The sequence below is a fragment of the Myiozetetes cayanensis genome, unplaced genomic scaffold (assembly GCF_022539395.1).
Source record: "Myiozetetes cayanensis isolate MyiCay16 unplaced genomic scaffold, myiCay2020 scf6-25, whole genome shotgun sequence".
Taxonomy (NCBI): Eukaryota; Metazoa; Chordata; class Aves; order Passeriformes; family Tyrannidae; genus Myiozetetes; species Myiozetetes cayanensis.
In genome coordinates this window covers 35,983,415-36,009,313 of record NW_026087853.1, presented here as the reverse complement: position 1 = coordinate 36,009,313, position 25,899 = coordinate 35,983,415, and the positions used below count along the sequence as shown (strand labels likewise).

General features: G+C 40.3%; 2 protein-coding genes across 2 annotated transcripts in view; both read right to left on the bottom strand.

Annotated features, from left to right (window-relative positions):
• EHD4 (EH domain containing 4) overlaps positions 1-19,102 on the bottom strand; it is a 30,917-nt gene extending 11,815 nt beyond the window's left edge. Inside the window, exons 1-3 of the mRNA XM_050336483.1 lie at positions 18,856-19,102; positions 11,016-11,192; positions 6,612-6,709 (exon numbers count right to left, since the gene is read on the bottom strand). Of these exons, the coding sequence (XP_050192440.1) occupies positions 6,612-6,709; positions 11,016-11,192; positions 18,856-19,091 (511 nt within the window). The 5' untranslated portion in view covers positions 19,092-19,102. The remainder of the gene's footprint in view (positions 1-6,611; positions 6,710-11,015; positions 11,193-18,855) is intronic.
• Positions 19,103-21,986: 2,884 nt separating this feature from the next.
• The window catches only part of LOC126650632 (cytosolic phospholipase A2 epsilon-like), a 34,524-nt gene continuing 30,611 nt past the window's right edge, over positions 21,987-25,899 (bottom strand). Inside the window, exons 19-21 of the mRNA XM_050335644.1 lie at positions 25,662-25,828; positions 24,775-24,961; positions 21,987-23,102 (exon numbers count right to left, since the gene is read on the bottom strand). Of these exons, the coding sequence (XP_050191601.1) occupies positions 22,837-23,102; positions 24,775-24,961; positions 25,662-25,828 (620 nt within the window). The 3' untranslated portion in view covers positions 21,987-22,836. The remainder of the gene's footprint in view (positions 23,103-24,774; positions 24,962-25,661; positions 25,829-25,899) is intronic.

Below are 25,899 nucleotides of genomic sequence, written 5' to 3'. Positions count from 1 at the left end.
GAAGATGCAGCATTCCAATGCAAGTCAGCAACCAGAAATATCTGGATTTTAAAAGCATGTCCAAATTCATCTCTCCTTGTGTTACATCACTTGTTGCTATTTCTGCCACAGCAGGCTCAAAAATACAATTTACGTGCAATGTGACTGCATTTCTGATGGCTTTGAGGACATGACAGATTACAGAACATGAGCAGTGACCTTTCTGACCATCTGAAACAAGCTTTGTCATGTTCTAAAGGAAAGCCTATTCCCAGTACCTGTCTAAACGCTTTTATAAGTGCAGCTGGTACCTAATCCACACAACAAACAGTATTCAGGAACTCCTTATTCAAAAGTGACACATTTAATCCGCAGAGTCACCACCGGTGATGTGGCATTAGGCTTAGTGTGGATGTGACTCATCTTGTATGAGTAAGGAACAGCAAAGTATGAGCTGGGAGCTGATATCCCTCCCCTTCTCTTCCTCTCAGAAACAAATCAGATCCAAAAGAGGGAACAGTCAAAATCAAACAACTGCTGTAAAGTAATCCAAACAGAATCAACAGTTTTGCTCCCAGCAGTATATATTCAAATGCCAACAGCAAAGAAAGGTCAGTTACCAGGGTGTCTTTGGTCATTTCTCAACTGTGCAAGATAAACCTTTAAACTTCCAATCTCCCAGCAAAGAAAACCCAAATATACTACTCATACATAAGGCAAACACTTCATAAACCAGTGTTTATGAACAGATGCAAGCAAAAGACCCTTCATCACTCTTCATTCTCCCTAGCATCTTTTAAACAGTGAAAATAAATGGTGTAGGAGGAAACACCATGAAGCTGCTTAGCTTTTCTTAAGAGTCATTATTTATTATATATTCAAGTTGTTGGTCTTCAACAGGGAAGCCAAAAACAAATCAGCTGTTTGTTCGGGGTTTTTTTTTTGCTTTCCAGTAGAACCTGAATAGGACCAACATCAAGCAAAGCAGAAGTACATGAATGTAGTAGGAAAAAATTACCTCCACATTTGTCATGGAGCATACTTGTGCATGTTTTGCAACTCAGGAAATAACTCATCCTTAAACCTTTGATTTAAAAATTACACATAGCATGTGAAATTAAATTCAGAAATACTAGTTAATAGTGAGAAAATATCCCCAATTACATTTATTTTCTGCCCTGCCACCCCCCTCAAAAAAAATTGAAAAAGATCATAAAACTCCACTAAAAAACCAGACAGACACATCAAACTGTGAAAGGAGGGGCCTATGTTAAAAAGCTGATAATGCTGCTTTCCTAAGTTCTTTCTTGTGACCAGTTTCTGAAGGGCTGAATGCAAGATGAAAGCTGAGGGGTCAAGGAGGAAAGCTGCACAAAACATCTTTAAAAGAGAAGTCTTCTCCCTTTACAGCATGCATCTAAATCAAAATCAGAGTGAGTAATTTATAAAAATTTAGCAGGAAATAAAGGGAGAAGTGAGATCTTCTATGTCCCTTGCATGTTACAGCATAACTGCAACAGCACAGTAAAGCTGAGTTACACAATGGTCTGTTATGCTTTCACTCACATGAAAGGAAATATGGTTGAATTTAAAAAAAATTGCAAATTGAAGCAAGTTAAATTCTATTAAGTTTTACACAAATGGGTATGTGAGAAGGTGACTTAAAAGCCCAGTTACTTAAGTTCTCACCACACATTTGATGGTCTGTGAACTAAAAAACCAACTGTACAGGCAACAAGTGTATAAATAAATTAATTTACTTTAAATGTGGATTAAATCTTAATGAAGCACTTGCTTTGAGAAAGAAAACTCTGCTTGCTGAAAATGGCTAAGAAATACCTCAAAAAAAATCTCAAAAATCTGTTAATTTTAATGAAAATTTGTCAATAGAAGTGAACCTAATTTCTCTATGGATTCAGCAGTTTTACATTAGAGCATATCTGAACTACAGAGAAGTACTATATGGTGAAGTATTTTCATACACATGTGTGGACTGTGGCTTTCAAAGTTGAGCAGTACTAGGTCAACACTGATCAGATTGGAAAACTTGAGCAAAAAAGTTTTTGTGCTGATACCTTCAGCCTCTTCTTGGTCTAACTGTTGCTATTTCTTCAAAGGATTGTTTCCAATGACTGATGTTAACAATTCCATCCAGACTGAGGACCTTTATGTTACCAGGTTCAACATCTACTCGTAAATGCATATTAGAAAGTGGCAAGTCACCCTTGTACTAAGGGACAGAGCAAAGCAGAACTGTGGAGCTCTTCAACTCATCCCAAGATGCAGGAGGGAGCGAGCTGGTGTCTCACACAGAGGCATAACTGTTGGGCATCAGTAATGGGCTGAGCAGAGATAACAGAAGAGAACAAGATGAAACTGTGTGGAAGGGATGAAAAACGCAGAGAGAAACCCTATGTGGTTACCAGCTCTGGAAACACTGATGAATGATCAAGAGCTCTTACATGTCAGCAGCACAGGGCAAAGTGTGTCCTGTGCAGGGCAGACACTAGCCATACTCAAAGATACAGATTGCAGTTGTGCAGTTTGAACATGGGTCAATTTTCTGTGCCAGTTAGTGATACAGATGTAAAAAAATGGTTGTCTTTCCCTTGTGGCCCCAAGGTAAACAACTTCTGACTTGCCCTAATATCATCTTCCAAAGCTTTTGCAATTCAGAAAATGATTTGGGAGGCTTGATGGACTCCACCCATCCTCTTTTAGCACAGACAGGCAGGTGGAGTGGCGAGTTCTTCCACCCCTGGGGCTGGCACCATTGGCACAGCAGCAGAGAGGCACTTCTCAGGTAAGTGCTGCAATGAGGAGACCCCAAGCTCAGAGAACACCAACAACCTACCAAATCAATCAGGTGTGGCAGAGAGCAAGAGCAATCCCATCTGCCACTGCTGTCTTAGCACCACACAACCAAGGCTACAACACACAACTTGGACAAGAACAAGTGCAGCCTTTCTCCCCTACCCAATCTGCTGTTCTTCTAATGCCACAGACGAGAATCTAATTTCCCAGTCTTTCAGAGAGCTCAGTCACACATGGAAAGATGTACCCTCCTGCTATTTGGAGCGGAAGTTTCCAGTTATATTAATGAAAGCTTGTCTTAATCCAGCAGTCCTGGATAACACACTTACTGCGCTCCTGTTGGTGGACTAATAAGGAGAATGTACAGTGTCTCACTGCAAGGGAAAGCCTGGCACAATGCTGCAACTATATATATCACCTTATTTAATCCATAACCACACTTTCACAAGCAGATTGAACTGTGAAAATTATCTGTACCTAAGTAACTCCAGTTTTAGAAATGCACACTAACCAATATCCACTTTCCCCTGAGCTCTTTCCTCACACTTCTTGAAAGACTTGCTTTCTTGCCACTCAATCGTTTACAAATCCCCCCTCGCCTTCCTAAATGTGGTTCCTCCCTACATCCTGCCAGACACTCAGTGTTCCTTCCAAATCTTGCAGACCATACGCACATTTCTGTCTGACACGGACACTGTGAACATCACAAGTCATGCTGCAGAAACAGCACAGGGACAGGCATTGTCTGACCAGAGGACAATTCTGGCACATGTCTGCATATTCCCCTCCAGCCACTTATACAGCCCCTGAAGTGACAGACAGGAAGCTTCTGGCATATCCTCCTGCCAACAACAGGAGCAGGAAAGGTGTGTCACGAGACATCTTCGAATGTTGCACTCTGTATATTTTTGACCCTTCAAGCAATCAGCTCCTTCATCCACAGTCTGGATGCTTTCCAGAGTTAAAAATAGAGCTGTGCTGGGAAATAGTGCATGTCCTGTGTTTTTACAAAGTCCCTTTATTGTTTTCCTCCATTTTAAAACAAAGTTAACATTTGATTCCCTCCTTTGTTTCAGAAGGCTTCACCTTGCTCCTAGTGATACCTGACAAGTTTTATCACTACGCAGGTATTACATTAATTCATAGGCAAACAGTTAAGCAGTTGCTCGTGAGAAGGTGGGAAAAACACACCAAGAACAAAGAGTTAACACTTTACACCGAGGCCCTGCAACCTTATTCTTCCATCAATGACTTTAAAACATCGCCTATAAGAAAAGCTGCTACTCACCAATGTTAGACACAAGCTAAACTTCTAGAAAGAAGAACCTTCAGAGGTTCTTCTTCTCTTCAGAAGAACCTGACAGAGACGCATTTAGGGACAGTAGAAGAGATCTTGTAGTATCCTGCTTACATTTGCACACAGTGATTAAAAAAGTAACCAAAGCAACTCAAACTTCAAAACATGCTAACATAGATTTATAGCATAAATATGTTTAAGTCAGACTGACTCCTTCAGGAAGCAGGTCAGACAAGCCTTGCTGTGCACAGCACCAACAGGACAAATCAAGTTTGTACCCCAAACCCCACCTATATGGAAACAGCATAAGCAGCCCAAGAACCATATACAGGAAATGTATCTGACTATGCAATATTTCAGCCAAAGATGAGCCTGGTATTGCCTGATCATGATAGCATGGAATAGGTGCATGCAATAAGCCCACAGTCCCCTGTAGATAACTTTATGTATGCTGATGCCCAAGCATATGAAATCTTTAACCCATCCTGAAAGCCTGGGGCACAGAGAAAACAGTGTTCTAAAGCCAACTCCCAAAATCTTATATGTGGTTCAACTGCACTGATTAAACCTAACAGCATACAGGAGAATCACGTTTGAGATAAAAGAACTATGACAAGTGACACATTCAAGACAACCCTTAACACATTGAAAAAATTCATGAAATGCAATCTAATCAAGTTAAGGCCTGCAAAACAGTTAAGAGTTTGAGGTCATCACTGAGCTATGTTAACTTAGGTGAAAGTCTACCATATCAAAGGGCAGCCACCTAGGCCCTAACAATTGATAAGGTACATACCATCAAGAAACAAGAGTTGAACAATAAGAAAACAAGAGTCATATGCTTTGACAAGTTACAAGAACACTTCTAGATGGCAGTGAAGAGCCACAGTCCTTTAGGCAACACAGGACTGAGTTAAACATAATCTAGAGTGACATGACTGTCTTGCACATGGAAGTCTGAGACTTCCAACTAATGCTGTTGAATTACAGAATTGCTCACCTTTTCAGTGTCATAGTCTAGTTTTTTGCTTATTTCATATTCACTTCCATAATGTTATGAAAGTGGCAACAGAGACTTGAATGTTGCCAAGCATCATTGTCTCAATTTAACAAGCATAGAGGGAGTGAGATGCACTTAGTTTTTCTTTAAGGAGGTAACAGGGAGCTGGAATCCACAATGGAGAAGCAGAAGTTGGAGATTTAAGACCATCTTGGATTTTATCAGACTCTGTAAAATGAGACCTACACATTTATGAGAAGATTTTTTCAGGATTAAAGACCATTAGTTATACACTCTACTTCCATCTAGAAATAAGAGTCCAACATGCAGTATTTGTTTTATTTCTGGTTTCACAACATTCAAGCCTTTGCTTGCACAGACATAGAGTACTCATACTGTTCACCTCTACTAGTTCACCAATAGACCACAAAGGAAAGCACAGTGCTCCCCTCATGATAAATGCTTCACCTGACTGTATGAGTAATAAAGAGGACAAAATTTCACTGACAAAAGAATCCAGAAACATCTAGTAGACTAGATTACTAAAACAGTATAATTTAGATTACAGTCCTAAGAAGTTAGTCCCTTGTTCTGTCAGTGTAATGTAGAGACAAGAGTATTGTTGCACAGCTGCCTTATATTGTGCTCACACCAGAATTTCCTAAAAAAATCCCAGGTGTGGTATGCTAAAGAACTGTTTATTTCCTCTCACACAGACATGAAACACAAGTTTCCATTTCTTAAGCAAAAGTCTGAAAACAGAGAGCAGTATAAGCCCACACCCTGGATCACTACGATTTACAGCTCCACAGAAAACTGACATGCACTTAAAATGCAGCTGCAGAAAGCAAGGAAGAAAGTTGTTTACATTACACTGCTTTTGTTTAAATAGTTTCTCAAAGACAGCCTAATTTCTTAAACAGCTTGTTAAACAGCATTCAGTTCTTTGTAGAATTTTCATATTATTAAAAATATTCTCATTTCCTCTTCCTCCTGGAACTCTTTTGACTGGAAGTTATATTATGGCATGACTGAGCAACCTTAAGAAACAACACTAGCAGCTTTGCCCACTATAAAACCGTCTTGTTTATGGCCCAACCCCCTCATTTTTTAGACATGACCAACCTATAGCTATTATGAAACATATCTTCATTCCTGAACTTCAGTAGTGTCTGTATGTGTCTATCATTACTTTGTCAAAAGCAATTAAAATTCTGAAAATAAGGCTTTTTCTCAGGAGTGTCAAGGCACTAATTAGGCAACAGACCATGTAATTGTAGCCATTGCAGCCATAGCAGCAGGATGACAGAAATCCTAACCCCCACCAATTTTCAAGAGACAAAATTCCAAATCCTACATCTAGCCTTAAAACATGGATTTAACAGGGCTTGCAGTATGAAAGTTTGGGACACATCACCAGTCAGTTCCACTAAAAACACTCCCAACAGACTACAATGCTGACTTGTTCAATAGGGCAAAAAAAGTTAGTGAGATCGGTTACTGTCAAGCCCTGCAACTCACCTCTGCTGATGCGCTGCTTCTCTCCAGAGAGAATGCCGGGGCTGTCGATGATACTGATGCTTTTCAGTACCTGGTTTGGTAACTGAGAACACATGAACCTACAGGAAGGAAGGAAGAAAGAAAACCATTAACAATAGCTCTAGCTCTCATACAGATTGTTGTTTGAGAGCTCCCCATTATGTATCTGATTTTAGAAAGACTCAAGTGATTTAAAGAAGTTTCTGAAGCCCTGATGAACCCTTATATTATTTGACAACTACACACGTTTAAGAAAAAATATAAAGAGAACTTCTCAAAAAAGAAAACAAAGGAAAACCTTGGAAAATTGTATGTGTAAGTGTTGATAAAACTCCAAATTTTGCAAGAGCTGACAACATGGGCCTTAAATGCAACATTAAAAAGACTCCATCAAATCACCATTTTTGCTAGGACCAAAATTAGCATACACAAAAGAAAACTTTTCATGTACTCCAACTTATACCCAAATTCAAAGAGACTGAAAAGAAAAGGATAGCAGGCAGAAAGCCATACTGATGGTATGTTTATGTTCCAGTCCCTGGCATATTTTCCTCTCACCTGGTCCAGCAGCATTTGAGCAGTCCCCACTACATAATCTGCTGCTCTCCTCAGGTGGGGCTTGTGGAAAAAACTATTTCACCCACAAACCCAGCCAAAACCTTCACACTGCTTGAACCAAGAATTCAAATTACACACAGCATGCTTTAAACAATAAGCTCCTGCCTCTGCAACAGGAGACAAATTCAGTGGTGGTATTATTGAAAAATAAATAATTCACAAGGACTCAGAGCCCTGCAGAACACCTGGTGTGTTACATCCAAGCTACTCTCATGGTTCTAGGATAGTTTATGACTGAAGAACTTCAGCGTCCTTCATCATAAACTGCCTTTAAGAGATTTGCATTAAGAGTTTAATCTTCTTACCAGGAGCAGCTGAAGACTACTAACAAGCATACAGTGTAACCTACCTCCTAATTCGAGGCTGCCCAGCACAGGGTTAAGCTGCAGGCTCAGGCTGTAAGGATGCCTGCCCTGCATCAACCCATGGCTTCAGAAGGTGTGCTACCTCAAAAAACAGCTTATCACGGACAGCAAGTTGTAACTGTGCCAAGGTCAGACAAGAATTTTGAGACCAAAGATAATCTGAGCTAGGAAGAGTTCAGGTAGGCAAATACTGGATACAGAATGCAAGTTATATCAAAATATGGATGCTACTTTATACAATACTTCACCTTGTTTTTCAGTGGACCTTGTAGTAACGAGCCTGTAACAAAAGCACACAGCATCCCTTCCTGCGTACAGCAGACATGGCAGCATCAGCCACGCCTCTCCCTGAAACCCAAGAGGAGATAGGGAAACAGCAGCCATCTGGGCCTGATAAAACTTTACAGTATGTAAACAGCAGTACCTTTCTTGGGTTTTGTTTGTTGGTTGGGGGGGGGTTGTTTGTGTTTTTAGTGGGACACCAGTGTAGAAAATACCACATATCCGAAGAAAATTCTTTCACTAAGGTTAATTTTCTACTAGCTTAAGAGATGCTTTTGAAAGAGCAATGAAGAAAATACATTTCATCACGTAAGCCATTACAAAAAGCATACATCACTAGTATGTACAGCATGAAGTAGCTTTCATAAATTTGGAACTCTTAAGAGTGAATTTTCATGTATGTTTTTTCTTATCACTTTCATTCAATCTTAGACAGCCCAGCACTTGTTTAGTATCACTGACATGTTTCTAGACATATGATATAGGAAGACAGGCCCTTTTATGTCAGCTGAACAATACAGCAGTATCTGTATCAGACAACGGAACTACAGGCCTCAGAAATGTAGACACTGCTGTCTTTGCAGCAGTCATTAGTGGTAATAGGAGGAGAAAAGTATATGGGAAACACATATGAAATAGAAGAATAAACTCAGAATTAAATGGCTGTAACTTTTAGAATATACCCAGATAAACTAAAGGTGACAGATAGGTTAAAAATCTTACCTCAAACTAATATTTCAGACAACTTAGAACTGTAATGCTAGTTGTATTTGAATATCTCTTTTCAACATTTTCTTAAAAAAGCCCACTTCATGGAGGTCACACAAATGCTGCACCAGAAAAAACAAAACTACCTACTCACCACCTGAATGACAAACAGACTTTCACCAAAGAAAAGTGTTACAAAAACAGTTGTGTGAATGAGATGACTGTAATGGCTTATGACATATCATAATAGAGCTGGGCCATGCATTTCTTCTCAGCAGCACTGACTTATTTACATAGTGTATAATGCAATATTTTTTCCTCACCTGCATCCAAGGGCACACGAGGTCCTGTCCCCCTTCCATTCCCTCCCCAACTTTTCTTAGAAGTACACAGGAGAAATAAGAGACTAGTTTCTACACTCAGAAGTCTCAAAGGAAAACCTCTCCCAAGCAGTGAGATACAGAGGGAAATAAGAAGCAGTCATGGAAAAAACTAGCAAGGTAACATCAATAAATTAATGTGGCTAATTACTAAGTACAAGCCTTGATTGTACTATTGTGTTCTTCTTTTGTTTTAGTTTCTCCATTACCTCAGTCCCTGTTTCCTGTCATTTGGATTATTGCATTTGGATGAAAAGGGCACTTAACTTCCTAGACTAAATATCCATAACCTTAAGTTCTTCCATGAGGCAAAACACTAGGATTGGGAAATCATTTAAACATAAAGTGGGAGCAGGAAGGAGGAAGCAGAGAAAAGTCTATTAAGGCAGGAATGAAAAATGTGATCCTAGGTATAAAGTACTGTCAGCATGGCAAATGAGAGAAGGCAAAGTAAAATATGTAGCATGACTGCAGGTAAGATCCCGGGCAAGTTACTCAAAGATACTGAAGCCTAAGCCATTTTCAACTTAGGGGAAGTCATGAAGCAAAAGGAGTTCACAAATTTTGAAAAAGTAGCAATGTGATCAGAGAGGCAGACTAAGGGTGACACTAAAGTAATATAAGCATTTAGATCTTTGCTGCAAAACTAAGGAGCAAATGTGACTGTTGGGTAAGATAAGGCTGCTCACAGCACTTCAATATAACAATATCACAGTCACAAAAAGAACTGGAGTACTTTAGTCAGTTACTTTGAATGTACATCTTTTTAGGCAGCAAATAATCTTGCTTGCATAATATTCAGGACGTGATACAAGTAGTTAGAGAGATGACTTAGGCAAAAAAGTTATGTCTATACTGTTCATTTAAGTAAACACATACCATTATCATATGTTCTGTGCAAATATTTGAATACTGTGCAAAATACAACTTAAGAGTATGCTAACTATTCATAGAAGGAACACAATGGTGGCAAAAAGGAGAAATGGAATCGTGATCCGGAGAACAGAACTCGGACAATAATCTAAAAATTATTATTTAAAATGCGACTTGGCTGCAGCTTTCCACAGCACATATTCTTATCTCAGCAAAGTGATAGCCAAGCCAACTATAAGCAGCTATAAACTTTCTTTGTTGAATAAGCATGGCAAAAGATAAAACTGTACATGATGAACTTTTAACACATATGCCAGTGTTTATCGGCCAAACAGGAAAGTTTATTGTTAAAAAGAACCAATTTAGATTAACTGGTTTGCGAAGTGAAGCCTCCATGTCAAGCTACCATCAAATACAGGAAGAAAACAAGGTGATTGCTCAGACAATGTGAACAAAGTTATTAATAACTTTAACTGGAAATACTTAGCACGCTACTTAAGTTTACTATGGCAATACTCACAGCCCCTGAACAACTCTTCCCTTTTTAGAAATACACAGAAGCCATCCAGAAGGTAACACTATCTCCAGGCTCTATGGAACTATGGTCTGTGAAGACCAGCTAGTCAAAAATAAACAATTAAGAGCTTAAGTACATATTTTCTCCAGAAGGCACATTCAAATCTTCTCCACTTTTGTAGGCCTTTTTACATATCCTAGAAATTCACAATTTTAAAGAGCTATACCAAGACATCCAGTGAGACCAGTGGAAAGGAACAAGACAGCATCAAAAGGAAAATTTTTTTGCACTTTTTTGGATGGTAGCTTTCATCAATAGCACTACCTATCAGTTTTATTGAGCAGAATAATTTACATCCTGAGTTCCAGCTGGTGTAATGCCTTACAAACAAGTCACCCAGTGGAGCATTTCAGCCTTTTTCTGTGAACTGGTTTTAATAAGAATTTCCTGTGCAGAAAACTGAACCTCTCTATCCTAACGGTACCCACCCTACCTAGTACTGCTTGCTTTTTTTTTTTTTTTAAATTCATTTGAACTGCCACTGCTCTTGCTTGTATTTGAATATTTATTCCATGCTGTTCTAAATAGAACACACAGAAATTTAAACATAAACATCAGAAGACAACAAGCAAGCAGATCCCACCTGTTCAGGAAAGCATTTCCGAAGCGGCTGAGTTTGCGGAATGGCTTCTTAGGATCCACAACTAGGGCATTTCCAGGAACATTTCCTTCTGTATCTCCATACATCACAGCAATAAAAGAATCCGTGGTAGGTTCTGGACCAATCCGCATGCCTGGAAAGTCTTGTTCGAGCAGGTATCTAGAGATGAAGAATATATAAATGTATTTATACAGAACAATTATAGTTATACAGAGATATTCATACAGACTGAATGACTTGGAACTATGGCAAGAGCAAATGCCTTTTTTTTTTTTTTCTTGATAATTTGCTTGATAATTTGCTAGGATACACATACTCTGTAAGAATAGATTATATTTTCCTGCATTTCATTATTTTCTGTAACCTGGTGAGGGGGGAGGAAGAGAACTGAATCAGTGTTTCACAACAACTCGGTAAAGGGATAAAGTAAATCCCTTTATGAAAACAGTGTGGAAAGTATTCCCTCAAATGCAGCACCTGAACCATTCAGGGGGATGCTTCTACCAACGATCTCAGTGCTGTAGGTTACACTACAAGACATGGCTACTTTTCTGAGTTTTTTCAAGCCTATACAAGTGCTGCTGGTACTAAACAGGAGTGGTTTGAAACTGCATGTGAGAAGATTCAGTTGGCTGACAGGTCTAACCCTTCAATGAACTCAGTATGACTTTACTAATTTTAACTCAGTCAGATCTGCAGAACTTGAGGTCTAACAGTAACGTACCTCCAAAAGGCATCAAGTTAGGCAGTACACACCACTGGAAACCATCCTTGCACCTCCCTTTGAGTAGGCCACTGACAGATGCAGACAGCACATACTCAGTAGACCAAGTCTTGACTTTTCAGACAACAAAGTCTGAAATGAAGTACGTGCGTATTTAAATATTAAAATTTAATGGAACCAGAGCATGTATTTACAGAAAAAGCCTGTCTGCATCCCTTCCTGGATGGTAAGTGAAAAGTAAGAGAAGTCCCAAGCCAATCAAGCAAGCCTCCCTCTAGCCCACATTCTTTGATAACTGCCACTATTCAAAACCAGCCTCAGACAACCCTTGATTAACTTTAAAGCATGCGTGTTACTGTCCTCACTCACATCAGCACCATCTTGGTATTCGAGGGTAAGACCAAATTGTTTTCAAGTCTGCCATAACGTGACACTACAGGAGCATTAAAATTATCTCATCAAGTCATTTTAATCAACTACAATTTAACTATTTACATAATCAAAACAGGATCTAAATGAGAACTCTTCTTCAGGCACAGGTCCTAGATACAACAACAGCACTAGTTAGGTTTCAGTGCATCTATATTAACATTGCTCTTACAATAAAGGTTTGTTCTGGCTTTTAATTCAAGAGCACTGTGCCTGTTCTGCTACAATTTCCTAAGTCAGTGCTGATTTGAAAGGACTTGCTGGCTGATTTTCTGCAAAAAACATTTTACAAAGTACCTGTACTTGCTGAACAATCTCTGCCTTTAAAAAAAGTACCCAAGCATTCACTAACTTTATAGATCAGTGCACAGAAGCTGAATTTAAGGAACTAAATATATTTCAATATTTCAAAGATTGGTTTCCATTAGCCTTAGCAAACTGGCTCCAATTAGCTCAACCTATGATCTGGGAGCTTAGAGCAGTTATTTACATGAGATTTCCTGCAGCTTTCTGCTTCCAAAAAACAAACAAAAAAAGCCAATGCTAGAACTTGTGGGAAAGGAGGACCATAATAAGAATCATGCCAGAACATGCCCAAGTCAATTTATTCTGCCTCTAGAATAAACTGTACCCAAGGCACATCAACAGGGAAATAAAACTGACTCCTCTCCAAAAGCAGAAAACCCCAACTCCCAAACTTTTCTGCATATGCAGGATTGTACAATGTAGTAGATCCCTCAACCTTATGAAGTAGAACCTGTAACAAAATGAAGACAAAACTCCTTTAATAGCTCAGCAGTTGAACCCTTGATGCATGGAAACTGAGGACAAGTGTTGGAGCAAACAGGGGAACACCTGAAACACAAAAGTGTGTTCCTGCCTCTTCACAGAACATCATTGCAGAATAGAGTTCTCCAAAACAGGACATCAAGGCTAACTCACAGGAGCCGCTATAATTTTCCAGACTGGAGTTATCCACAGCTTTGATTTTGAAAGATCAATTATACTTTCATCTTCTAAAATAGTTCAATTTCAAAGTCTCTTAATTCTGCTTTTCCTCATTGTCCTTCTTCTAAAAGAGAAAGGATCTCTATGAGACTGCTAAATAAATTCTTCTCTTGATACAAATTGTCATTCCCAGACTTCTGCTAACAAAGGCAGCAACTCACAAGGTGACAGACAACACATACAACAAGAAGACTCCCAGAGCAACAGTAAAGAACATTATACTGAGTCAGATGTACAGGAGTGAAGTCCCAGATTCCAGATCAAAGAAAACTATATGGTGAGTTCTGAGTGCAGGAGAAGACACATCCAAGACAACAGGATAATTGCTATGCATCATAAGCTTATGAACCTGTTAGGGATGGTTATCCACAGTCAGTGTTAGCAGTCTTCATGATGCCTAAAAGAGTAATTTCATGGCCTGCTCATGAAGTTGCTGCACATGTAACACTTGCAAAATTTAAAAATTTAAAAGTACGGAGCACTTTTCAGGATTTCCAACATCTTTATTTGCAGCTTGGAACTCCATAGTGCACATTCAGATTAGCTGCTTATTGAAACAACTGAACAAGAATAAAGTGCTACTGAACTTCAGTAGTGCTTCCAAATTAAAGTCACAAACACAGTTTTAAAAGCCTGGCTTTTATAGAGACAACAACCCAGGAAGGTAAGATCTCCCAAATACCAAGCCCCACCCAGCAGTCACAATGCTAAGCCTGGTACAGTTACTCAGTAGATAGGAATCACTCTGCAAGGCAGGTATTTTCCATTAAGACTGGCTCACAATTGCACATCAAGAATCAGTACAGCCAAAAATGAACCCATTCTTGAGCACTGGCTGTACAACTGTGATGGTTTTGTCTGGTACAGTACCTAGTATGTGGCTGTGCTTTGAATTTGTGCTGAAAAGTGTTGATAATACACAGATGTCTTCATTACTGTTGAGCAGCACTTACACAGCATCGAGGCTTTTTCTGCTTCTCACCCCACCTCACCAGCAAGTGACTGGGGATGCACAAAGAGTTGGGAGGGGATGCAGCTGGGACAGCTGACCCCAACTGTCCCAAGGGATACTCCACACCATATGGCATCATGTTTAGCATATAAAGCTAGGGGAAGAAGGAAGAGGGAGATGCTTGGAGAGATAGCATTTTCCCTTCCCAAGTCACTGTTACACACGATGGAGCCCTGCTTTCCTTGGAATAGCTGCCTGTCTGTGTTAAGTCATGAATGAATTCCTTGGTTTGCCTTGCTTGTGTGTGCTGCTTTTACTGTACCTACTGAACTGTCTTTATCTCAGTCCACAAGTTTTCTCACTTTTATCCTTCCAGTTCTCTCCCCATCCCACGGGGGGAGTGAGTGTGAGTGGTGGTGTGGTGCTTCATTGCGAGCTGGGGCTAAGCCACACCAAGCTATATCATACTTCTCAGCATGAAAAATACCCACACAAAAGGTATGAGCAGCCTTCTGTAAACTGAAAAGCTGCCAATGGTTTTGCACCTTATGCTACACTAACACAGGAAAATACCTGGAATTTCAGATCTACAACTGCATGCTCTTCTCAGGAATTTTCAGCAGAGAGGGAGTTCAAAAAGGTTTACAGGAAGAATGTTTAAAAATAGCCAAGGTCCCAAAGACAGTCTAGTTCAAACAACAGACATCCTGTTGACTCTTCTCCCTTTGTCTTTACCTGGGCTATAACCTTTCTGCTTTGCCAATAAACATTCATCTATGTTTCTTTGTAAGATGTAGCTTGCCAGTTTAGGGGAAACTAGTTTACAAAGTTCCAGAGATAGAAAAGATTACTCACAGTTCTGGATACTTCATCTGAAGTCTAAATGCTTTAGCTAAGCCATACTAATGCACAATTGCAGGTGAGCTGGATAGAGCAGCAGTAAGCAGGGGTACACTGTGATGCACCGGGAGACAAACTCAAGGCTTCTTTATAAGTCTGCTCACTTCCATACTACATACTGCACCAGATATTCCACTTGTTTTTAAACACAGCAAAGCTAGCAGATGTTTGCTTTAGTTTAAGAATTCTGCTCCAAGTAACTCAAGGTTTTCATGTAGAGCTAATAACAAAAAGTTACAGCTTTCAAAGAAATTAGGGACCTACTCTCTCTCTCCCCCCCCCACAACTCTTAAAGAAATAGATGCAACTGTACAAGTGATTGCACACCACTTGCAGACTCCAGATATTATGCATACAAAAGGGTGCTTTTACAAAAGCCAGCTCTGACTGAGTTTAAATAGCAGGAAGTTTACCATTTTTAACCTCTGAGTAATACCTGTAAGCAAACTAAAAGCACAGCCTGGCAATCTGAGGAATTTACTTCTGGTTTGTCTCATGTTGATAAGTTCTTAAAAAACAGCAGTCTCTTACATTTTTAAAATTGAAAAATTAATGACAAGTAAACATTACTAGACTAAAAGTTTAATTAACTATTACAAGAAAAAGGTCAAAATCTACAAACTTGCACTGACTACCACTTCTCTCTTTCTCATACACTACAATTCTCCCCTCCTGTCCCTCCTTTGCCCATTTTTTTTCCTGAAGCAGCCAGAAGAATTTGAGACCACTACAGAAGCTGCATGGCCAAGCAGTTCACATGCAAGATAAGCAACTGGATCTCACCATCCTCCCACTTCATTAAACACAATTGGACAAGTATTAACGTTTGGGCGTAGATATATTTGTTTGAATTGTCAGCATTGTCAAAATACTTGACTAAAACACTATCACTGCACTACACCTTAGACAGCAAAACTGGCTGGTTTCACTGCATTGTTCCAAGTGCCAAAGCGGATAAACAGCTTCAAGTGAAAAAACATAAGAGCTGTTAGAAACCTGGAAGTTTTTGTCTGCGTATCTTAATCCCTAGGGACATTCAGTCATTGCTAGATCAGTGTTTTCCATAAAGAGTTAGTGGAAGGAACTGGGTGGATATGGATGTGTCAGAGGTATGAAAATGTGAAGTTCTCACGATAATGTCTAAATCACTGTAAATCCCAAATGAATATCTCTGACAGCTAAAGAGAATTGTTATATTCACAAATAAATCCAACAGTAAACATTTAAGTAGATCTAGTATGCCCTCCTGACTATGAAATGGAGAAATAAGAACAAAAAGCAGTTTTAATTAAGATTTAAAATAATGTTTATTAAAAAGTTTGCAGGAAAAAAATAAAAACTACCGTCTTCTACTTCATTCTAAGAAAAACTATCTATAGTAAACCTAGAATTATATAACAATCTTGAGAGTGTATGACTTTTTTCCATGGGAAATTCAGCCTACCACAGGAGAAATTTATTTCTGGCTGACCTGGACACTATAATATTTTCCCATGTCTTCTTAGTCTTGCACTCAACACACAAGAACTTCTCTTTTTTTGCCCTTCTTTTTCTTCTCTAAATTGGATTTTGAGTAACAGTCACTATGACAATATTGTCTAAGTTGCTGCCCATCTTGAATGGAGCATTTTCTTATGCTCATTAAGCCAATGATTACCTATTCCATACAGAACACTGAGGTAATGAATATTGACAATAGTGCGGTCTGACTGTGGCCCTTTAGAAGCAGTAACAGCTGTTCTATTACTGATTGGGGCTCCACAGTCACTGCCTGTATTCTTCAATACCCGTGAAGAGATTAAACCACTCTGCGACCTACCAAAAACAGGGACAGGAGAAAAGGTAAGAGGGTGGATGAAGAGAAGGGCACATCACATCACAGTGGAAAAGAGGAGTCACCTCCTCCACTGAGTCAGATATTTTATTAAAACACATGAGAAAATATATTTGAAAACTTGTATATCTCTCAAGTTTTTCTGGGCATCTTCGCCCAGCAGTGACCAATGCTAAAAAAAAAAAAAGCTAGCAATAGCTGTAATAAACCATCTTTTCTCATTCAGACTGTACCTCAGTATCAGTCAATGCTGTTGCTCAGTATTTCATGATTACAATGATAACAAGTTACAAAGCAACAGTACCAAAAATACATCTAAAGCACTGCAAAGAAATATCAATGTTTCTAAGCACAATATTGACTTGCACTCCAGTCAAATATGGACAACTATAAAGGACAGAAAAGTTGAATGTCCATAAACCTGTGTTCTCATCCAAGGCAAACTCTTACAGGAAGGGAAAATTTTTTCCAAATGACAGAGCAACTCTGCTGACAGGTGGGACAGGTTCTGGTATGTACATATTTGGGAGTGTTCTGTCTCCCTATCCCCTGTCCATAAGCCAGTTAACAATGCTCATCTGGAAATTTATACAGACTCACAAAGGAACTGTAATTTCAACAAAGAACATGAATCAGCATGGCTACAGAAATTTTTAAAAAAATCCAAATTATCCTTCCCACAAACACACACCTTTTCGTGACTTTATGGGAGGATCCTGAAACGAAGTTTCCTTTTTTTTAATTAGAGATATATTTCTATTTTAAGAATATTCCTCTGAGTAAAACCACCTTAAGTGTGTGCACGAATTCAGTTACGATCAGTAAAGAACCAAGTCCAACTTCAAGCCTCCAATTAGTTGGTTGTAAAACCAGAAAAGACACATGATTAGATCTGTAAACATCTGGAAAGCTCTCAGGTGATTAAAGGTAAACATTGCTCTTCAATGGGGAGGGGAGGTAGGTCTTTTGCACTGCAAAAAGGAAACAGTGTTATGGCAAGACTGCCTGTAATCTTTCGAATAGAAAGATAAATATTTGTAAAATTTACAGAAGGACTAGAATGAACCTGCTCAGTGTCTTTTGCAGAGTTTGGCATAACCTTAGACTGATTTGTAAGGGGCATATGAGAGGTAAACACACCCAAATATATGCGAAGTATTCACAGGTTGTGCTTACCCAAGACATGCTTCAGCTTCATAAAAATTAGCTTCTAAGAAACTTAAAAATAAGGAATTCAGGAAAGACAGAAAATACTATAACAGAACAACACTGTTAAGCTCAGCCTTAGTAGTGATGCTGCTTTTTCAATGTCATTGATCAAAATAAAGGGGTGGGGGAGGGGTAGGAGGGGGCGGTCAGACGTTTGTATTTTCTTTTCCCAAAACTCTTGTCGCGTTACTCTTTTATCATCACATGCAATCTGTGCGTTAAACTACTTTTGGGAAAGAAGGGGAAGGAGAGAAGGTTAAACGGTCCGTGATGGCCAGTGCAGTCATACCGTTTTAACACGAAGTGCCTGGTTTCCTTTGAAATAATTTAGAGATTAAAAGAACTAAGAGGAAGTAGTCACTCTCTTGACAGAACATGAAACAGAGATAATATTCTTGAACAGGAAGCTTAGCGGCGAGCTATAGAGCGTGTTAACCGGCTCGGGAGCGGCACCATCCTCGACACAGCACGGAGGCTGCCGGCTAAGCCCCGCTCCTCGGCAGAGGCTCCGGCTGCCCAGCCCACGGCTCGGCACGGCTCGGCTCGGCACGGCTCCGCGCGGCGGGTGGGTGACCAGGCGTGCGGCCGCTGCCCCGCACGGGCGGGCTCTCCGCGGGGAGCACCGCCAGAGCGTGGGCGGGATTAACCGCAGGGCAGCAACGCCCCGGGCAGGAGGTGAGCGACGAGGACCGAGCGGCCGGCGGGGGCGAGGCGCGCAGGGCGGCGGCCGCAGCTCCCCGAGCGGGGCCGGCCGCGGGTTGCCTACCGGATGAAGGTGGTCTTGCCGGTGCTGTACTGCCCCACCAGCAGCACCATGGGCTTGTTCTCGAAGTCGGCGTCCTCCAGGGCGGGCGAGTGGAACTCATGGAAGCGGTAGTGCTCCTCCAGCGGCAGCAGCTTGCGGAGATAGAGGTCCCGCAGCCCGTCGGTCACCGTATGCACCAAGTCGGTGCCGCCGGCGCGGTCCCGCCCGCCGCCCTGCTTGCTCAGCCAGCTGAACATCCCGCCACCGTCGCCGCCGCTCCCGTCTGGCAGTGCCGTGCCCCGCGCACGCAGCCGCCGGCGGGGCGGGCACGCCGGGCGGGCACAGCCGGGCCGGCCCCGCGCAGGGGCGGTGTCAGCGGCGGTGTCAGCGGCGCTGCCCGCGCTCGGCTCAGCGCCGGGGCCGGGCGGGGCCGCTCTGCCTGCGACACACGCCCTGCGTGCCGGGTGGGGTTTGGGGTTTTCTGAGTGGTAAATTATTACTCTTTTCGTAATCAGAGGATTTTTTTTTTTTTTTTTTTTTTTTACCACAAACGTACGTGCTTCTCCTCTGCGCTAAAATCTTAGCCCCTTGCAAGGCAATTCGGAAAGATTTTGACAGCTCCGATCTAAGCGTGGAATCACCCAAATACTTTTCGTGTTTTTCCGATGATGGTTGCTGTCTCTGGATGCCAAAGAAGTGTGTGACTAAGCGCGGTGGTGTTTAGCTACGACATCAGGCAACTGTTTTAAACAGAGTGAAAAATGTTAGTATAACATTGAAATGTTTCTGTGGGACGTCTGTAACGATACGGCCATTAGTTTTAGCCTTAGCTCCAGTGTCGTGTTAAGCCATGTGGGAGGATCACCTTTTCCATTGATTTTACAAGAGATTGTAATGGAATATAACACAACATTTACTAAAACTCTTGAGAAATCAATAAAACAAATATGTTTGACATGAAGGTTTTTCTGTGCTCACTCACTATGTAAATAAAAAAAAAAACTTGGGATCCCAGTAAAAAAAAAAAAAAACCCACCACAAAACAAAACACAAAACAAAACAACGGAGGAGGATTTTTTGCTGAATCTGTGTTTAAACGCTATGTCACAAGTGTTATCTTTTTTACCTTACCTCCTTTGCAGCATCCTAATTTAAATCCCATTTTGCTGGTCCAGCACATCGACTGATTCACATTTTTAGCTAGGTATTTCTCCTCATTCCCATATTGAATACTACATTTTTTCAATATGCTCCAGCTCTTTTCTAAATACATCAGCAGGTTTGGATGTGCCCTTTCCATCTCCTTCCTCTCCATGCTGTTCCTCAAAGAACAGATGTTAGGCTTTAGCAATTCTCAGTCCTGGGCATTTAACCACTTTGCCTTTTCTTGGTTCCTTGCTTGGCATTTTATTTAGGGCTGTGCATATGTTTTGCAACTCTTTCTTGCAATTTCCATGCTGAGTCTAAAGATTTTATACCATTTCACGTAGGGTCTTGCTGACTAGCTTCCTCATTTTTTGAAATCCCCTTTTTATAGTTTGGTTTTGTATTCCTTTGATTTTCATTGTATTTCTCTATGGGTTAATTCATAGGTAATTTATCCTTCTGGTTTGTTAGATCTTCTCCATGTTACCTCAGTAATTTCTTTTAAAATAATGTTGTATCACCACATCTTTAGGAGGTCTGACTGCTCCTGACTGAGCTGTGGAAAACTTAAGTACAGCAGTGTGAAGTGAGATTGCTTTCCTGTTTGTCTTTGCTGCATCCAGTATTTAGTGACTGGAGAACCTCACATACCTCACATACCCCACAGGGCAGGCATTGTCTCAGACTGTTCTCCCAGTCTCTGGGATTTATGATTCAGTGCAGGACTGAGGCAGATGCAGAACCTTTGTATTTTTTTCAGTCCCTAAAGTTTTTCCAGTGAATGTGTCAGTCAGTTTTTTAATGCATAAACATTTTTCAACAAGAAATTCCAGGGTTATAGAAGTCTGTAACTTAATTGCATGTTGTGTGCAGAACAACCTCACTTTATTAACTTTACCTGTTGCTTGGTAGTTTAGTCTGATTCCCTTCAGGTCTGGTCTTAGAAGAGAAGTGCACAGTCATTCCTTGTTCATCTCCCACAGGGCACTCCCGATTTCATATGTCTCTTCTCTGCTTATTGTCCTTTTTCTAGGTTGCAGATTCCTTATCCATTCGTGCCTTGTGTGGAAGCAGTTCCACCTCCTTGATCAACCCTGTCATTTTGCTCTGTATTTTTGTTGAATATAGAAAACTGAGGTACTGAGTAATTATTTCATGCAAGCTTTTTGAAATGGGATAAAGTGTTCATTGTTCTCCATGACCCTTTTGTGTCTGCTAGAAAGCAGCAGAAAGGGCAGAGTATTTGCATTCACACACCTCATTCTGCTTGTCTTCAGATTTCCGGCCTAGATGCTTCCTGCTGTCAGTGAAATAATTTTTGCCCTTCAGACAATAAATACTTAACTGTATATGGGAACCTGGGAGGCTTCCAAATTCCCAGGTCTGGCTGTGCCCTCTGGCTACGTCCTGTCCTATATTATGATGAGATCCAGCATTCATCAGCATGACTGCTGTCTCTTGTTTCCATGGGAGATAAATACTTAGTGTATAGTCCATATAGGAGCTGTATGGCTCCTGCAGTGTGCAGGGAAACATTCACTGTGACAAACAGTGTGTAAACTGTGTTCAGGTGATAAAGAGAAGGATTACATTTCTGTGCACCACCCAGGAGGAGACCCTCAACCTTGAGGGCAAAGGAATTTGTAAGAATTCCACTCTTGGCCCACAATAACAGGATTTCTTGACAAAGAATACTACAACAGAACTGAGGAGTGGGGCAGCCTGTCAGAAATATGGGCTTGTAAATACAAGATGTCTAATAAATAAACCAATAGCACTGAATAAAAAACTTAGTAAAAGAATAAATGGGGAGTTGGGATTCGATCTATCAAAAAAAAAACCAGACTACTTACTTGTAGCCATGTTAAAGTCACGACCCAAGTGTCAAAAAGCTGAAAGTCGATGTTCTATTAACTTCAGTTGCAATATTCTACAGCAAGATTTAAAAATCACATTTGCAGGAGTGATAAGAAGTATACAATTTTAGCTCTGCTTTGTCTGTGTTTATTGTGCCTTTTCAATGTAATAGTCTCAAAAAATTTTAAAGCTTTAAACCTTTGTTATGGGTCAATAATATTTAAATCCAACTGGAAAAAATAAACTAGCATGAGTTGGTTCATGCAGAGATGGATCTTAAATGTAATAAATGTAATTGTAAACTCAAGGTGTCCCAGGATCCTGGGTGAGTTTACATCAAGGTCTGGAGCAGGTATAGTTTCTTCTTCAATAATTCTTCAGGAGCTGTGAAATGTCTGCATGTTGTCTTTAATTGTCTTGCTACAAGAGGAAGAAGCACCTAAACGAAATGGCTTTAACATGTATTTGCTGTAATTCTTACTCAAAAAAATGTGGTTTATTATATAAATTTGATATTTATTTACAGTCACATAAAGTTTCCTCAGTTCACAAATGGCTTTCTTGATTTTGTTTCAGAGACAATGGATCTTGTTCTTTGCTGCATTTTTGAACTGTCAATCCTCTGTTTTTATAGCACAGGTAGAGAACAAACATGGTCAGTGTGAACTTCCTCGTGCTTCTTTGTCCACACATTTCGGCCCTGGTCTGGAAGGTCAATTCTGCAAGTACAAGTGGAGCACAGCCTCACCCAGCCACAATCCTGAGATTTTCAACAAGGGAAGCGCATTAGTTTATTAAGGAAGAGCTCTGTTTTTTTCTGTTTATTCCCTCCACTGACAGGCAAGCTTTAGCAGTTTTTGATGACAAATGATGTGCTATGTTTAGCATTCTTTGGCTTTTCTTCACTTCCTAATAAAATTAATTTTCTTCTTCATTAACGGGACTCATAGATATTTTATTTCATATTCCCTAGTGCTGGGCAGTCAGCCAAATGCTGGGTTACCCTCTGTCAGGCACACACATACCATACCCATCGAGTGGTTTTTGCAGAGGTTGCTCTTTCTTATGCTGCTTTTTCCGTTCCACAGCAGTATGCAAAGCCTGGAGAATCAAGTCTTTGTTGTTCTGGACATTGTAGTAACTTAGATTAACAAGTTTGTCAAAATCTTCCTCTGAATAGCTCAGATTGTTTATGTAGTATGGACCACAGGCATTTGCAACATCAACATCACCGTCTGCCATCTCTGAGGGACTACGTTTCACACCTAATGGATAAACAATGTCTTGGTTAATTTGCAAAAAACAGCTAGTGTCTAGGTGTTTCTCAAGCATGCACAAGTAGTGGATCACAACCCAAAATTTTCCCTTCATAGGTGTTTTATTGCTAGGATATTTGGTTGGCAGCAGGGAGTGGAGAAGCTCGTAGTGATGAGTCAAGTAGGAGTTGTCCTGGGTGCTCTTGCAAATGCCAAAACAGGTAGAAGAGTTCTTCTTTGGAGCACAGAAGGCTGAGATTCCCTGCCTCCTCCTGTAGCTCCAGAGTGAGCTGCCAGCATAGTCTCCACGTTTCCCCTCTTTGCTGACACTTTCCCAGGCCAGCCTCTGCCATGCTCCTGTCTCCCAGCCACCACAGCACCCTACGCTTTGAGCCAAGGTGCAAGTAAATGGCAATTACTCTTTCTCTCTCTTTCCTCCCCTTCTCCAAAAGCAGACAGCAGCAGCAAGAACCTCATGACAGCATGGTTTTTTCCAGATGATGAGCCTGAAATTATGAGTTCTGGAAATTATTGAGGGGGAGAGGGGAGGCAAACTGCCTCACAGAGCAGTTCTACAGAGCTAGAGGGGCTCTACAGAGCGCGTTATAGAAGAGCAGCTCAGAAGTTAATTCTCAGTTACTCTTCTAGTTCTTTCTCCTTTTCTCTTTTCCCTAATTCCCTTTATAAAGGGCAACTGCAGAAACTTTCATAACCTTTCAGTTATCTGATCTGTGGAAAGAGCTGGAGTAGAATGGTGTGTGTACCTGTATAAATACCCTTAGTCTATTTGAATCCTGTTCACAACCCCAGTTGTATACATAGAATGTGCAATGAACTCAGTCCAGAATATTGACAAAGCAATAGTACCATATGATTTTTTATAACTTATTTAAATTAAAAAGATAAGGATTGAAACAACTGGGATATTTTCTGCATTTGTTTTAGTTTTAAATTTATTATACCATAAAACAACCGAGAACTTTTTGCTTTTGGGATACTGTAGGGCTTTGAAGTGAACTCATAACTAGAGTTAGGGATTGTAGCATCTGGAGGAGTATCTGAGACTTTTGGTACCGAGAGAGTAGTATGGCATCTGAGATATGGTACCAGGACTTACAACTCATCTGTTTTGAAGTGACTGGCACTGTTGCTATTGAAACTCCTTAAATTTCAAAGTAGAAGTCACTGAAATGAACAGAAACTGTCAGCATGGCTGTGTTGTACTTTCATCACTTCACTATGCCTCACAGTTGTGTTTTCATCACTTTGCTAGTTCGCACTTTTGTCTCAAGGTTATCTGCCTAACTGTAAGCCTGGAAATTATTTTAAACAATGAAATCCTTAGATTCCCCAAAGCATTCTTTAACAGGAAAGGATGACAAGTATGAGAGGAAATAACCCTGCTTATTTCTACCACTGCAGATAAACAGAATACACTTTTGCTCAGTAAACTCTAAACCTACCTATGAAAAGCCAAAAAAAATATGAAGAGGGGCACAGTTTCTTCTCTACTGTCCAGGACAAATCACATATTTTAAGTTTCTTGATATGGTTCAGATCTAAGCAAAGAGAATCCAATTCTGTTTTTACAGCATGATCTGAAGAACAGATATAGGCCAGTAAAAAAGAAAAAGAAGGTGTCTGCTGCCTCTGTTAATGTGATGGGTAACGATGAACTTACCAGGTGCTTTGTATTCCCTGAAGGTGTCATTTACTAGAGGAAAAAATACCACAATTGGTGTTTCTGGGCTCTCTTGATCACCAACAATGTAGCATTCCTTCAGATGTGGAGTTTCCTGATCATCTGGCACCTTTGTAGGGAATGGAATTCCCTGTTTTGCAAAGTATTTAGAGGCTTCTTTCAGGGGCTAGTTGCCACAATAGGAAAACAAAACAAAAGAAAACATCAGAACATACAGGAAGAACTTTGAGTTGACACAAACCTAATTTCACTAGGAATATTTGTGAGGTAAGGGACAGGTACTGACATATTATGGCACATACCCACTTTAGGTGTAGATTGTTTACGGAGCCAAGACCCAGAAGGCCAGAGTCAAGTGAGATGGATCTGATTCCAAATGCCTGTCTTTGAAAATCTACATGTCACATTTGGATATGAAAAAAGCTGTCTTTAGGTGATGTTTAGGATTTAGGAATTTAGCATTCCTAAATACAAACTGTTCTTGCATTTATTTGCATATCTGGCCTTCTGCATCAAATCCTTCTATTGTTATAGTTGTATTGTCCTGAAAGTATATTTCCTTAGGTATAAGAATATGTATGATTGCATCGAGAAATCTTGGCAATGTTTAAAGGCATTTAGCTTCATGCATTCTACATCTGACTGCCTTCAAATCAGCTGAAACCGTTTACATGTAAAAATGAGAAGATTCAGTTTACTAAATTATTACTTTCTGATAACACTTGTACTGTTCAATAAATATATGTGGCCTTGGTAAATTGTTAATTTATTTACCCTTCCCAGATACTCTATGAGTAGATGATCAGCCATTCTGGGAGCTCAGTGATGAAACAGCAAAATAATATAGAAGAATGTACAAGGCTCACCCCTGTCTGAGAGCCTGAACTGTAGTTGAAATGCAAAATGACATCCACTTTCCTTTCTGGTCTCATAAGGGGTGGGTAACTGGTAGCAAAGGCAAAGGCAGTATCAATCAGGATAAGGTAATCTGTTGCTGTTGTCAGGTGGTTGGGCTGAGAGTCAAGTTCACAGTCTAGAAAAGAAGCACATGTTTTCAAAGGAGGTGCTGAAGAAAGCTTATTGTTAACAAAGAGAGAATTTAAC